Source organism: Falco biarmicus, chromosome 7, assembly GCF_023638135.1.
Source record: "Falco biarmicus isolate bFalBia1 chromosome 7, bFalBia1.pri, whole genome shotgun sequence".
In the NCBI taxonomy this organism is placed as follows: domain Eukaryota; kingdom Metazoa; phylum Chordata; class Aves; order Falconiformes; family Falconidae; genus Falco; species Falco biarmicus.
This window is the reverse complement of record NC_079294.1, coordinates 31,901,247-31,917,725: the sequence shown is the minus strand read 5'-3', so window position 1 is coordinate 31,917,725 and position 16,479 is coordinate 31,901,247. Positions and strand designations below refer to the sequence as shown.

At 43.4% G+C, this 16,479-nt stretch overlaps 1 protein-coding gene across 2 annotated transcripts in view; it reads left to right on the top strand.

Annotated features, from left to right (window-relative positions):
* PRIMA1 (proline rich membrane anchor 1) overlaps positions 1-16,479 on the top strand; it is a 54,414-nt gene that overhangs the window by 18,891 nt on the left and 19,044 nt on the right. For both annotated transcript variants that reach the window (XM_056346935.1, XM_056346933.1), the window contains exon 3: positions 11,468-11,597. In XM_056346935.1, coding sequence (XP_056202910.1) covers positions 11,468-11,597 — 130 coding nt within the window. The remainder of the gene's footprint in view (positions 1-11,467; positions 11,598-16,479) is intronic.

The window sequence follows — 16,479 nt, the reverse complement described above, 5'->3', positions numbered from 1 at the left end:
TTAACTGCAAATTTTCAGGCCCTTGTAACCTGTTTATCTTGGAGAGACCAGATACCAACTGATCTGCTTGACGACTCCCGCATTTCAGGAGGCAGACCACCAAGTATGGCAGGGTTCGCCTGAGCGCCTGCTCTGATGGGGAGGCAGCACTTAGGACCACCTGGGGGTGTCACTAGGACTGTCTTGGTGCTGCTCAGCCTGGCGCTGATCCAGGTTGCGGAGAGCGGAGAAATGTGACAGTGCCCACAAGGCTCTCCAGAATGACCGTGTTGCTGCAAGGAGGAGGCTGCCTTGCAAGGCACAGGCTTCAATTCTCATTTGCTCAGGACATAAACCGATAGCGTGTGAGTTAATTGGGATAAAAACAATTCAGTCATTTTTGCTGAGAGAGAATCAGATGGCGAGGGAGAAATGGCATCTCACTGGGAGACTGCTGGTTAGAAAAGCATGTGATAAAGTCAGATCAGAGGGCAGTGGCTGACGTGAGCATCCATTGTAAAGATAAATGCCAGAGCTAAGTGTTAACACAGAAACCAGGTATGATGTAATCTCCTTAAAAGCCTTTTTTCCACAAGGCCTTTAAATGCTACCGCTTCTCCAGATCATGCTTTAGAGAACAGACTCTCCCTCTGCGCTTGCTAACCCCACTCTCCTCCAAAAGACCTTGGCGGCTGAAACCATGTTTTGCTCCTTTTTGTGGGGTCATACCTCAGTTCTGGCAGGTCCCATCAGGTTCACCAACAGCCTAATAGAATTAAAGCTGGCAGATCTGGCGCCCAGCCTGCCAATCATTTGGAGCACAGACTTCCCCTCCCTACTTTTTTTGATAGTCCTTTGACTGCTCTGTTGTATGCATCGCTGTCCTTTCATAAGCAGGTAGGACTCTGAACTGAAATGCTAGCTTTCGTCTGCAGCCGTGCGATGTTAAGACAAGTTATCCCACAAGCTTAGCATCAACACTTCCCAGGCACCTTATGGGATCCCACCTCATTTCTGTCCATAGGTATCAGCTGCACAGAGCTCCTGGGCTTGGCATCGGCATGCTGGCTTGGGGCAGGGATCTATCGCCTGCCCGGGAGGTCAGCAAGGGAGTTTGCTGCTTCCACCCCTGTAATGTAGTTACAGCCAAAGCCAGTGTTTGCATCTACTCCCAAGGAGGAGGCAACACGATCCAGAGGGTAGGACTGGCCAGGAGTCAAAAGACATTTTGTTTACTGGCTTTTTCACTGAGTTGCGGTGACTTTGCACAAACTGCTTCCTCACGATGTGCTTCACTTATGCCTGGGAGACCAATACTTTCATCTGCTGTTATTTTTATTTTGGTTCTAAGGATATATTCATTTTCTAAAGGACTCTCAAATCTGCCAGGGAAAAGCAGCTGCACGAGACCTACCAAGAACAGCACAGCAACATGGGGCTTTAGTGAAATCCACGGCAAAACCCAAACCTAAATGCATACAACCTCTAAAGCTTAGATCTTGAGCGCCACACTTAAAACTCCCCCACCCAGCTCCTCTCTTTTTCACTGGCTGTATCCAGGCTCAGGTTTTTTTACCAGCATCTCCAGTCCTATTTTTTGCGATGAGCTACAAACTCCTCTATTGCCCGTGACCTTCAGTAAACTCCTGCAGAACTGCTCCTTTCCTCCACCTCCTGCAAACTCTGGTCTTCAAAACTAAGCACAAAACTGAGCGTGTTTCTTGTTTCAGAAGGCAAGTATTTTTAGAAAGGGGGAGAAAACTAAGGAGATGAGGGAACCGAGAGTGTAGAATAACAACGTCTACAGTGTAGAAGCTGCAGAGGAGGGAGTTTCTCCAGCATCATCCCACACATGTTTTTATTATAGCAGAAGTTCCCACTGCGTTGTGATTGCAGTATCCCCCTTAAAAGTGTAGTAAGAACATATGCACAGAGCAGCTGCATGATATAAACTTGTCTGCAACATAATGTGGATAAACAGAAGTATCATCTGCTATAGGAATAGCTGATTTCCACCAGTATTATTTAACCTAGCTACTCTGGGGAGGCAGTAAATCAGGACAGGCTTTCTGCTGAGCACACCGCTATTGCCTGGTAGTAGTTGCTTACCTGACTAGCTCATGGCGCTCTGGAAATAGCCCGAAGTTTACAAGCAACAGGGAGGAGGGCACAGAGCTATAAGGAAATAAAAAAATGAAAAAATACAACATAGATTTTTTTTCTAGACAAAATTTTGCTCCAAAATTAGATGATCCTTATTTTCTTTAAGCCAGTCTATTGCACATCATGTACAGTTACAGCCATGTGCCAGAGGTGAGGGTGGTGGGGTAGAGTATTGCTGGTCTAAAGCAGTTCTTTGGTCTTTCCTTGCTGGGCAGAGTCTTCCTCCTCTGCCTGTTCTCTGTGGCAGGATCTCAGGGAACAGGTCCAGCAGAGCAGCTTTCTGGGTCACTGCTCTTTGGGGACTGTGATAATCCAAATCCTTTCCATCATGTTCGGATTTACTGGAGATGAAGTTGCCCCCAGTGGACTTCATCTGTTACTGGAGCTGTCATCCATTCCTGCTTTACATTCCTGCTGCATTGGCCCGGTCCCTCGAGTTAATGATGGCTGTTAATAGATCTGGCTTTCTGTGCTACCCATCCTGTGCCCTCTTTCCACCCAATGCTCTAAACTGGTAACAGTGTGTCCATCACTTTGAGCAGAACAGCCCTGGGAAGCCACGGTGCTCTGGGAATCTCGTATTTTATTGCATTTGCTGGATTTAATGCACTCAACACTACTTCAGTGTTTGGTGCTCTCCTGAGGAGCTTACTTTGTTTCTGCTTCTCAGGAAGAAGCAAGGACAAAGCAGCATCAGAGCTGGGACCACGTCCCAACCATTGCACTCAGAAGCTGCAATGCCAAAGCACCTCCATGCTGGACATTTAAACATCATCGAATCACAGAATTATTTGGGTCAGAAGGGACATTTAAAGCTCATCTAGTCAAACCCCCCTGCCATGGGCAGAGATCAGGTTGCTCAAAGCCCCATCCGAGCTAGCCTTGAACACTTCCAAGAATGGGACATCTACGATTTCTCCGGGCAAATATGTGCAAGCATATGGCAGTGCACATGACACTGTCTTGCTCCTCTAAGGTGGTCTGCTCCCAGTATCTCCTCTACATCATTTCATATCTCTCAGGGGGCAAGATTGTAGCTGCCACTGGGATACCAGGAGGGGGGCAGTCTGTGCCCAAATGCCTCTGGCAAGCAGCTGGATGGGTTTGGTTATGACCATGGCTTACCATAGGGCAAAGAAGTTGCCCCATTGCAGCTGTGGCCAAATCCAGTTTATCTTTCTTCAGGGTTTAATTGTAGGTACATGCCACTGGCAACAGCACCTCATGCCACCACCAGCTCATGTGGTTGAGGCTGGACCTGTTCAGCCTCCTCCTGTCTTGGATCCACCATTAGCTGAAATCTGGGCATGGCTTTACCTTCCCCTCCTGAGTCTGCTCACAGCCTTTGCTCCGCATTCCCTGTGCATCCTGGAGGCAGTGCAGAGGAGGACTGTGGCTTTCACAGGCTGTCTCTAAGGCCACGTCCAGCTAGTCAGGGAGCAGGGGCTGACCCAGCCCCTGGGGCTTCTGTTGATACCAGAATTGCCTTTGGCATTTGGTGTGATGTGCTCCTCCATCTCCCCTTCAGCAGTTCAAGCATGGCCAGGTGTGTTGTCGGCAGACAACAACTGTGAAGGGAGGTTGATGAGGTGATTTTTGGACCTGCCCAGGAGAGAGCAAAGTGCATCCATTCATATCCGCAGGTCCTGAAGGAACTGGCGGGTAAAATGGCTAACCCACTATACATCATATTCGAGAAACTGTGGCAGTCCGGTGAAGTTCGTGGACTGGAACAGGAGAAACTGGAGAGATGTGGATTTAATGGGTGGACCTCTTGGTGGATAAGGAATTGGCTGGATGGTTGCACTCAAAGAGTTCCAGTCAACAGCTCAATGTTCAAGTGGAGACCAGTGACAAGTGGTGTTCCTCAGGGGTCCACGGTGTTGTTCAACCTGTGTGTCAGGGCAAGCGTGAGGCTGGGGCAAGTGGAGGAGCCACTGCATGGCACGCATATATGCATGGCACACATGCATGCATGCATGGCTTTCTGCCCCCAGGGGAGGTGCCAAGGCCCCCCCATCTCCTGGTCAGCTTCCTCTGCCCCGTCCTCCCAGGAAATTTTCCCCTCAAACCCAAGAGTGTTGATAGATATGGTTCAAAGGGAGCACATCCTTTACCTGTTCCTGAAATGCCTTTTAGAATAACAGCTGAAGACCTATATTTGCATCAAGGTCTAGCAGTACCACAAACTTCATTAGAGGGCTCTTCTAAAGGCTTTCTTTTTCCATGCTGGCTGCCTCTTACTGTTAGCAGCCCTGGGTACACACAGTGTGTTCCTACCGCACAGATTATCCAAACATCTGTAGCAGTTCCTACGTGACAAAATACAGCAAACAGAGGGGATGCTTGAGCTGAGACTGACTCACAGATCTCTCTCTGTAGTGAAACCAGAGTCTGGAGAGCCCCCAGCCCCCAGGGCTCTGGGGAGTGAGCTCCTGACCTTTGGCAAAATTTGGCAGGTGCTGGGACAAGGTCCTCAGCTGGCACCAGTCTCACGGCTGCGTGGACTTGTACTAGTTTACATCACTTGAGCTCTTGGCCCTTTTATATTAGCTGACTAAGGCTTCATTCTGAGGTACCATTGAGTTAATCAGCACTCACTTTGGGGTGAATTTACACTGCCGGAGGGAGTGAAAGGCCTTGCGTGAAAGTACGCAAGACACCTCAGGCTCAGCACTGAAATCGGCTTTCTCAAAAAAGATGTGGGCATGTATGTAATGGAGGCTCTCCTGTTTCTCATCTTTTACACAACACAACGCGTATAGAATAAGTGTCTGTCTGAGCCTCCGTGTCTGTGTGTGTAGCTGCTCCTCTGTTGGGTTTCTCCTCCCAGAACCCAAGTGATGTCACATCAATCAGGGGATTCAATGAACTCCTCTGTTCCTCAGGGGGCTGGGTGAGGCACCTTGATGTGAAGATATCCAAACTCTAACAGGATCAAAACCCCTCTCCTTGTTTAACTGGGCATGGAGCTTCCTGGGAGTCTTTTCATATACTTCACATCTGAAATCACATCTAAACCTTTCTGCGTTTTCTGGGGAAACCTTTCTGCGTTTTCTGGGGCTGTTCCTGCATCCCAGTGTGATAATGGTTGTGGCTTCTTTCTGTCTTACAAATGGAGATGCCAATGTGAAAATTATGTGAATATATCAAAATAAGAAGGCAAATAAGGGTGAAGATGAGAGTAGCACCTCAAACCCTGCCTTGTCCAGCAGTTCAACAGGTCTCTAAAGTATGTGACATACAGAGAGGTTGCTAGAAACACATTGCCTACATCTCCAGTTCCTTCTAAGTTTCAACCAAGACTGATGAAATACTTAAAGCCTTTAGAATATGAGCCTGCCTTCAAAATAAAATCCTATCTCACTTCCTAGCATGCTAATTAAAAGTTCATGGCTGCTTCAGGCAGCCCTACAATAGCAAGAGGAGTGCTGCAGGCGCAGAGGCAGCAGGTTTTAACCTGTTGCGAGTGTACAATATTAAAAACAGGCAGATGTCTCATAAAGATGATTACGCCAGCAATCGACCTTTCTGCAAGAACTGGAATAAAAGTAGGAGGAAAATCAATAATCACTTTTGATTTGTCTTGAAAACACCCTTCCTTTTTTAGGCATGAAGTTACTGTTATTGTAGAGATATGAGCGGGGTCACTGTCACCCTTCCATGTCCCATCAGTGCACACTCACCAGCTGCTTGGGACTGAGCCTGTAAGTGGATTGACACACTCAGAGCTTGGCCAGAGACACTTCCCCTGGGACTGCACATGGGAGCACAGGTCACTGCCTCCCTTAGCTATTTGCCAGCTCAGCCCTGTGTATGGTTTGGGTTAGGTTGGGTTTGTTTCATTTTGTTCTGTTTTGGTTTGCTTTATTTTGCTTTGCTTTGTTTTGCTTTATTTTGTTTTGCTTTGTTTTGCTTTATTTTGTTTTGTTTTGCTTTGTTTTGCTTTGTTTTGCTTTATTTTGTTTTGTTTTGCTTTGTTTTGCTTTATTTTGTTTTGCTTTATTTTGCTTTGTTTTGCTTTGTTTTGCTTTATTTTGCTTTATTTTGCTTTATTTTGTTTTGCTTTATTTTGTTTTGCTTTGTTGGGCTGTCTGATGGGCAAGAGCTGGTGGAAAGACATGCCCTCATGCAGGCTCTGTGCTTCCACATCGCTGCTGAGGGCTGTGCAGAGGCACCAGCTCAGCCCAGCGTAACCGCCACAATGGAGCACTTACTCTGTCCTGACAGACTTCATGGTGTTAGTTTCTAATGTCCCGGCATTCCCATGAAAACAGCAATCAGCCTACAACCCATATTGCAATGGAAAGTAATAACCCTAATCAAAATAAATGACGAGAGTACTAGATTTCTGAAATTTGAGCTTCATAAAGTATAGCTGTGACCACTAAAGATAACCTGAGGGTGTATCCAAGGATTTCAAGTCCTGCTTCTATATTCTGTCACAGACAGTACAAGCATGTGTCACTTTTATAACACACACAAAATTATGTAATGCTTAATCCAGAAGATTAAAACAGCTTCATCACTGGTTTTTTGGTTTTGGTAGCTCAGGGCAATTTTGAGCATGACCCACTCTGAGATTTGCTAAAAAGAAATTAGAGACTACTTTGTAATTTTACGGAAACTTCTTTTCTAGTGGCACAACCTCTATTTTTGTGCCTGGACATTGAGGGAAACCCTCTGTAGCTGAGCTAATCGTTCCTGGTATGCACATTTCTGGCTAGAGCCGTGTGTGTACAGAGATCTGCTAACATTAGAACTGGAGCTCTTGTCTTTATGCTGAGCCTTCAAAACAAATTTAGTCAAAGAAAGCAAGTGTGTAAGGCTTTTGTGGTGCTGAAATAGTTTGCAAGATGCCTTTGTTCTAAAAGTACTTTTCCATGAATTTGTTTTCAGTAAGTCGGATCCAGCCACCCACTGCAGGTCTGAAATGGGTCTGTTTATTCATTGTGTTTATTTAGGCCTGGTGCTCTGGGGAACAGGAGGTGTTTGCCCTCTAAAAGTAAACCTAACCAACATTTGTACTTTATAAATTGTAAGGCCAAGAGAAAAAAGGGATTGTGCTCATGTGGCCTTCCCAGGGACAGAGCATTTTCTTTACTTATTTCTTATTCCGAGTCCAGTCTCTTTAGCTGAATTTAGGCATCTTTTAGGAAAAATCAAGACTTTACATTAAACTAAATTTTTCAGTGAAATACTTTACCAGAGCTGATAGACTATTGTAATAAATAATTACCGTATAATGACAATAATTACCCTACTTCTAATCTAAATATGCTTAGCATCCACTTGAAGTACATTCCAGCATCATTTACAAACTCTACCCCTATCCATCAGCCTGGTTTTGGGGGAAAAGAGGAGTAACTGTTAATAAACCACATTCTCTCAGCAGTGACTTTCCTTTTATAGTTAGATTTTCAGACACACCAGTTCTCTGGCTTTTAACTCAATTGATGTGTGCCACACTGAATCACATGGAATTAAGTGAAATGTCCTACCAAAGTCTAAAGCTATCACACCAGCACTAATGCATCTATTTAGCAAACCTGTAAGCTCCTCAGAAAATATCTAGTTACTTTAACAAGATGTATTTTCCTAAACCTATGCTGTTTAGCATCAATTATTCATTTTAATATTTTATTAATTGAATGAGATCTTCATTGTTTGGGCAGAATTTCTGTCAGTATGACAGGCTGTGATTGCTTAGCTCACCTGCTTATCTTCTTTAAAACATCATCACTTTCCTACCACTTTCCACCGACAATGTGTTCAACGTGCAGAATGATGCTTCAGGGCTTAGGAGAAAAAGCGTATTTTCCTCGAGTTTTGCACTGTGAAAACCACTTTCTCCATTCAGCTAATTTTGGGACCAGTGAAGAGCAGCCACCCATGAGTCAAACCAGGACACTATCACACTGTGAGCAGCTGAAGCTCGGTAGTCTCGTGGTGATGACAAAGGGACTCCCTGTGCCCAAGGATGTCCTCTACTCCCCATATACACCACTGCAAATGACAGCAGTGCACAGCTCATTGTTTCTTAACAAGACAAGGGAAAGGGCAGAATTTGGTTCTGAAACCATACACCTGCTGGGGGTTTATATCAATTTGAAAGAGGTGGTACAAAGCAGGAGGTGATCATGAGAACTATTTTCCTACATTTCATCAAAGGTTTTGTAAGACGATGAAACAATTGGGACATTGTCATTGTTACAGGTAACGTGGGACATCTTCTGCTCAGTCTTTTTTGTAATAATTTCACTGTGTCCTTAGAGGAGGGGTTTGGACCCATGTCTTCACTCCTTCAGAGAGTACCCAAGAAATGCATTGCTATTCCATGCAAAGTGGCACAGCTGCAAGAGTGGGGTGCAGGTGTCCTCACCCCAGGATAATTTCTGATCATTGAGGGCATGACACATGTGGGCTTAGCCCCTCCCAGGTGCAACCTGTTTTTTCTACACTGTGGGCAATGAGCTGGGGTCTGGGACAGGGTGGGGAGTCTCTCCAGCCCTGGGCTGCCCCAGGGAGTAGAGTTATGAGCCCCGGTATAAGAGGAGAGAGACATGAAAGCCTTCCTAACATCAAGAGCTCAGTGTGGGACTTGCTAAGAGGCACATCTCTGAGGACGTGGTGTTTCCCAGGCACCTTTCTGGCTCTTCAGGAAATTCCCAGCTGCACACAGAGGCATCCATGTGGGCCAGGCTTGGGCTTCGCATCAGTGCAAGAGGATTAAAAGCAGTTCTGCTCTTCCTCAGAGGACAATTGTGAGTAGAAATGCATTAAGGATGTAGAAATGCCACAGTAATGAGGGCTATGTGAATGTGTACCCGTAGAGGCAGAAAAAGCACGCAACCAAGAGCTTATTGGGAAAAGAGCAGGTATTTCTAAGGAAAACAAGACTACCTAGCACTGGAATAATAAGGGGTAGAAATAGAAAATAATTTTTAAAGTGATGTAAACCCACCAGCCACTAAGAAACATGTTTTGATAGCTTGTAGTGTGATTTCTTGTGCATTTTTCTGAGTGCCTGGTCTGGACCGGTGGGGAAGGGAACTGAGCCAGATGGATTAGGGGTCACTTCCACATCAGCAGTTCTTATTATCCTGTCATTAATAGCTACACGTAGGCTGTCAGGAGTCATATTCACTATTCAATCCCACATGTATCTGTTTATTCTCCGTGTAAAAATACTGTGATAAACCATCAAGAAGCAATGGTGCACAGGCATGTGATAAGCCTTGCTTTGTACCCTCTCCCTGTCATTTGTCAGTCCTATTTGTTGTGCTGAGGAGCAGCCCAATCTCACCATCTCATTCTGCTTTATGACTAGTTTGGCTGATCCTGCCTTTGAGGAAGAACAAGGACTAGATAAGGATAGCCATACTTGTCCTATTTTTTATGATCTCATCTAATTTTACATGGCATCTGCTGATGGATGTGTTCCCTTTGATTTCACTGAGACCTTTTGTTTGCTGGGACAGCACCAGGAGGGTAGAGTTGGACCTGAGACTGCCTGTCCTTCATGTATACATTTTATCCTCTTTGGAATAACTTCTGGAATCCTAGAAAATAACAATATTGAAAACTTTCAGAGAATATTAAAAATGTTAGCTTTATCACAACACAATCAACAGTTTCATCATCCACTGAAAACTGACTTCTGCAGCTGACATAGTAATAAAGAAATTCTGTTGCTGAGATAGTCTGGGAGTGGACACATTGTCAAAAGAGGAGCCAGGACCCACTAGTTCTTCAAATCACTTGTCAGCTTTATTTTTCTCTTTTGTAAGATACACCACCCCCACCCCCCCAAAATTTTTTTTTTTAAAAAATCAAACAACCACAAAACCCCCAGCTTCACAGTCAATATATGTACAATAAATTGAAGGCAATATTTCTAGACAAGTATGATCACAGTGATAGCATGTGTTGAAGGCTGATGTGTGTGAGAAAGATAGGACCTCTTATGTGGCACCAAACGCTGAACTGCCTATAAATTACCAAGCTGTTTGCTTTATTATTTTGATTGTTTCTCACAGTTCCTTACCTAGCCTTTTTCTAAGGTTTTCCTGCAGATTTGTGGGCATGAATGTTGGCAATTCTTCTGTAGATCACGCAAATGGAAAAAATTTTCCCAGTAATTGTGTACTTCAGGATTTAACCTAATGAGTCTTAACCTAAGAGTATGTGTATGTCTTTTCCTGATGAATCACAGGAGACACAGGAGATGTCAAATCACAATAAGAGATGCAGGTGTGATGACTTATTTTAACTAGTGCAGCTATTTGTGATGTGTGTAACAGGAAGTTCAGAATATAGGATGTATCAGATGAAATAATTGGACAAAAAAAAAAAGGCTTTAGCTGTATTCTGTTCTCTCCCCTACTTAACTGAACATGTAGATTTAGACAGTCCCATTGATAGATTCATTACTAAACCTCATTTAAGGTGACCCACATTCTCATGGAGTTTATTTGGTTGTGCGCACGGTGTTAGTGGTCTCTTCCCCCTACAGTACACTGGTACTGCTCATGGCATTGTCTGTTGCTCACCATACTTCTAAGTGTCTTCTGAAAGCATGAGGAAAAGAATATTGCCCTGAAGGAAAATATTTTAACTAAATGCCACCAGTATTCCTTCTGATGCAAAATATTGCTTGCTTTGAGGGGTACTTACATAGACAACTCTAGCCCTAAATCGAATAAGGAAAATGTAACAATAATTGCTAATATTTTCATGAGGTAACATTTCTTAATGTTAGTATTTCTTAACTATTGGACTTAAAATTCAAAGGCAATGTAACGGGAAAAAAGCTTGTCAGCTATAGTCCTCTAAAAGCAATTAATAAATGTAATAAAATTCCTGTTCTTTTAAAACAAATTCCCCTTCCATGCTCCAAGGTTACAGTGGTAGCAGCTGCAGTACTGATTGGTAGGCTCTGCTGCGGCTCCCCTAATGGGGTTTGAAAGTCTACCCTTATCAGCACAACAACTCTCTCTAAATCTGATGCAGCAGGAGATGGCAAATGCAGAGGAAGAAGAGGTCTCTCACAGGTAGCAGAACTCAGCCTTTCTCCTTCACGCTGAGCACTGTGTTGTGGACCACACAGACACAGAGAACTTGGTCGTCTGGGGACTGTGACAAGAAATATCTAGTACCAAACAGAGGAGTTGCTTGGGAAAAAAATGGGTCCTAAATGTGAAATAACCTCTTTGCATGTATCTGTGGCCCTGGCATAGTGCTATTGCATGGGTGACTGAAGCGTATCTGATTACACACTGTTCATTTGGGAGAACTCATATATTTTTCCACACTCTGTTTACAGCTCCCAAGTCTACGTTTTGTCCCACTGAAGAGACCTGGTGGCCAGGCCTGGTTATTATCATTGCAGTATGCTGCGCCACACTAGTGTTCCTCTTCATAGTTGTCATCATTTGCTACAAAGCCATAAAAAGGTAAGACTCCAGATGCTCTTACTGTGCTTAGGGCAATGCAACCCCGCAAAGGTTGACCCCAGACGTGGCTGACACCTTGTTTTGTTTAAAGGCATCCTAAAGGCCAAATGCATCCTGTAGTCAATGTGTGTTTTCATTGGAAGTTAATTTTATGTACCATATCCTGCCTGTGTAAAGGGTGACGTTCAATGCATGAGGAGGATTAAAACTAGAAATGGGATAGAGCCACAATGCTCAGATTGATAAGAACTTCCCTGAAGTCAAATTGTGGTGGTTTGCTGGGGAATGCCAATAACTTTGGCTTGGTCGAGCGCAGATGTAGGTAACACTGTCCTGTCCGCTCCTGGTAGTATTCAGAAATTACATGTGGGATGTGAGATTTTTGGCCCAGGACCATCCTGAGTGTAGTATTTCAAATTCACGTGAGGTCTGTTAACTCAAACTCTAGGGTAATTTGTGTAGGTTTTCATTTGGAGACTACTTCTAATTTATTCTTGCTTCAAAATTATCATCTACAGAATCAAAATCAAAACCTGTCTCTTTGAACATAAAGCCTATGTGAAGCCTACATACAACACGGTGTGTAGCAACCGTTTCAGCTCACTGGTTTTGCAATAGATGTGCTTGCATAGGCCTCTGGTAGCTAGAGAGTATTGGCTTCAGTTACATAGAAAAATAGAAGTGGGAAGAATTTTTTCACCTAAATAATATTTCATATTTCTGGTGGAAGAAGTCAAAACTTGAACATTTTTGTGTGAAGGCTCCAACTGCAAGTCCAAAGCGTCAACATAGAGAATAAAGTAACTTGTGGGAAGCCGAGATGATTGGAGCTTCTTTTTTCCTCCATTGGTTTCAATACAGCTCTGACAACATCCCACGCTTGTGGCTTTGCACTGTCACTGTTTTACATGTGGGGCTCTTGGGCACAAGCTGTTAGTACGGCTGGGTGGCCCAGCCTGGAGTACAGAATGCAATACACAGTCCATAACGCTCATGAGATACTGCAGTGACCTCTGAATCACAGCTTGAATTAAATGATGGTTTCTTCAACTTTGTGATTTTTTTGACGGACATTTGAGGGGGGAGGAAAAAAAAAAAAGAAAATAACTGAAAATACCTTTCATGAAACATGTTATCTGCACGCAAAGCAATTGCAAGATTTTTTATGAGCTTCAGCAGGGACATTTCAATGGTGTAGCGTTGCACATGCGTTGTGGCTGTCTGAAAAATTTATGTGGGATTGGAAGGATAGTGTATCCAAGAGCATCCAAAAGGGAGAATTCAAATGAGATGACAGAAGTCTGTATTTAATTTCCTATTAAATTTACATAAGTATCTTTGCTTTTCTAGTTTGGCTAAAATGAATGCTTATTAGCTTTGAGGAGCTGGAAAGCTTTCACTCTAGCCACGGCACTTTTAAAAAATCATTTATGGAGGACTGAAATTGGAGTCCAATTGGATTGGTACCACAGTGAAAACTCTAATTCTATGTGGAAAGTTGTATTAATTTCAAAACCAGCTATTGTATTTTTTGCCTACTGCCAAATTGTGAACGATTTCTGCAAAATATACCTACAGGAGCAGTAACTCTCCAGGGCAACTTGTGCCTAGTGAGGAATTGCTCTTGAAATTTACTGTGGTGCTGGTAGATGGGAGGAACAGAAAAGAAATACAAACAGACAAATTTAGAGCTGCCTTGAAAAGGTTTGGGGAGTTCACATAAGACAATAGTCTTATGCTTCAAGTTGGCAAAGGATAATAGTGATACTTGATGAAGACACCAATTTTTGTCAGCAGTGTGAATATTAACATACAAGTCAGCCACCTGAACAGGCATTAGGCTCAGAGCAAAGTGAAAATTCCTCTTAGATCTTCTTATTGTTGACATTCCCACCACTGGCTAACACTAAGCTGAAAACTGCTCAGATGTAGGATGGACAGCTATAAAATAAAATCTTATTAATTTTATTTTTACAGAGTAACTAGAGCATTTCTTTTCATCAATGAGTCCTTTCTAAAACAGCTGTGCTAAAAGGATGCCCTAAAGTGCCTGGCAGCATTCCCCAGTAGTTCAGGTTCCTTGATCCACTGTAAATGATATCTGATGATAAATGCTGGGAAAGGAGATAAGGTGCTTCACAAGAGAAGCATCTCTGCCTTAGACACAGAATATTACCACATATTGTTGAGCTGAATTTAGCTAGTGTGAGAAATCCTTCACTCTATTTTTTGCTGAGAGGTAGTGATGGCTAGAGAAAGAGTAAGGGGGATTAATCTGGGTGATGCTGAAGCCAAGAGTCCCTCCAGTGTGTTCCCAGTCTCCAGCTATATAACCATGCTCTGCCCTGTCCTTTCTCACACCCCCATCCCACCAGCTCTCCTCTGCAATCTTCTTCCCGAACCCTTGTTCCTGCACATCTCCTGCAATATGGACCTCTGTCAATGCAGCATCTCTGACAAACCTGTCTCCCACCTCCCCTGAAGAGATGCTGAAGAGTGCAATAACAGCAGTCATCTGGTTGTAGGGTGCAGCAAAAGTTAAATGTTTTAGTGGGAAAGTGCAGGCAGAGATTTATTTGCAGAGCTTGGATCTGTTGTGTTAATCCCGCACTTTCATAAGAATAAAATTTGAAGTAAAAGAAAAAAATCTATTGTGCTTAAGTTAAATTCTCATTTACTAGTTTCAAAGGGCCAGACCTAATCAAACTCTCTCATTTTCTGTAGCAGGAAGAGAAGGAGTGACTGTCCTCCAGGTATCATAACTCAACTGTATTTTTATTCAACCTGTATAAAAACTCTTTCTACTGGGTTGGCTTGTTTTCCCTCATGAAAGCTAAAACTTCAACATATCACCAATTTTAGACACTAAGGGTTTTGTGCTAAAATACAACCTGGTGGATTGGTGCTTCTTTGTATAAAATGACTACCAGAACCAAGCAAGCATGCTGCTACCTCCACCCCTGCATCTCTGCTGGAAATACTCGGGTTCTCTGACTATGAAATAGTCATAAGTAATGCTGAAGTGCATTCCAGTGGATAGATTTGACCTCTCTGGTCTGTGAGGGAACTAATACCAAAATGTGTCCATCAGTTTTAATACTCAGAGACCTGCTGGACAGGTTAATTCTTGGGAAGGTACATATGGGATGAGTCTTTGAAGGCTCTTAAAACAGCCTCTGAATTTCCTATGTGTGATGCTGATGTCTGCAGTGTTGGGCACTGCATGACTGCCACACTGGGTACAGATGTGTGCTGCTGCATAAACCGAGCACCAGAGGAGATGACACATGATACTGTGTTGTGCAGCAGCATGGTTATACACAGGGTGGTAGCACCCTCAGTTTGGCAGTGTAGAAACAGCTATTTTCTCTGGGTTTGGTGATCAAGAGGTATTTCCACTTTTTAAAAAATGTAAATTTTCTCTTAAGAAACTTTTCCATGATACATTAGAAAAAAATTAAGGATTGGCACTTAGCATCTGCAGCAATCAGTCTGTGATGTTTGTAGATTTCTAGGACAGGCTTAATGACCGGTTAGGGCTCAGACCCACTGTAAGCAGTGGTATTTTTCTGCTCATTTTGTGGATAAAGAAAGTGATCTCACAACCAGTGATTTCTGTAACACATAGCAAGAGCAGATGAATAACTGGTTCAAAATCTGGAATACCTCCAGGTATTTCTCTACCATGTCTCTGTTTGTACAAACCTGCCATTCTTTCTCTTTCCCTGGAAGACTGTCACCAAGAAGTAAAAGCAGGAGGTCCAAGGACAATTTATAAACTAGCACAGGCTGGAGGAAGCTGGGTCATTTCAGTATTACATGGTTTGTGGACTTGGGCAAATGCACTGTGAATGCCAGCAGCTCCAACAAATCTTCATCTGGTGTAAATCACTGCGTATTCAAAAACAATCAGTGGGGGTGGATTCATTTTAATCAGCTCTGGAGGTGTTTAACATCTCCAAGCACCTGAATAATAGTAAGACAGTAAGACTGGAGGGAAGTGGGAAGTAAACACAGTAAAGAGGATTAACAAGAGTTGTTTGGTAAATAAGCAACTGAGATGGGGGAGAGAGGGACCTGCAGTATGTAATCCTATTTCTGCAGCTCACTAGTGTGTCACTGTCTGTGAGGGGAGTGAGATATTTACATAAAAGGGAAAAATAAATCCATGGCTCCCTGTATAAATTTAAGATATTGGAGCCATCTCTCAAAACCTCACAGGGGGAAAGCAAAGCTGAGCATTCTGGTCTCCACGCCAGCTGATGCTCCAGCTATGCAGCCTGGCAGGATGTATTTCAGATGGCTTTCCAATATGTGAAAAAACTTACATAGTGTCTCCAGAATATTGATTCAGTCTGAGATGACCCACGAGCAGCCCCTTGTGCCTAGGGATGTGACTCCTTGGCTCTGTTGGACTTCAGGTAGGATGTACCTTGCTCTGAGATGAGTTTGCTGCCAAAGAGCCCACTTGCTAAGTCAGCAGAGAAAGCGGGCTGATGATAGCAAAGTTTTACCTTATATACCTTTTACTCACTATTCTTTGTCAAGCTATTGTTTTGTATGTGTCCCATAGCCTGAGAGAGAGGTACCATAAATGTCTACATATGCATTTCCTTAAATAGGCACCGAGTTCACCTTCAAATAATAATTAAATGGAAGAAAACATTGTACTGAAATAAAATGACAGGTCATATTTAAGCTGTCTTAAAATTCATTGCTCAGGTATTTTCTAGGGTACTTAGCATTAGTGTATGATTTATGAACCCTGTATGCTGCAAGGTCTAGTTTCAGTAGCAGGAGCAAGGTTCTGAAAGTTGGTTTTATTTAACAAAATGAGGCAGGTACTTGCAAGGGGAAAACACTGAGGCTTTCTTAAGGAGGG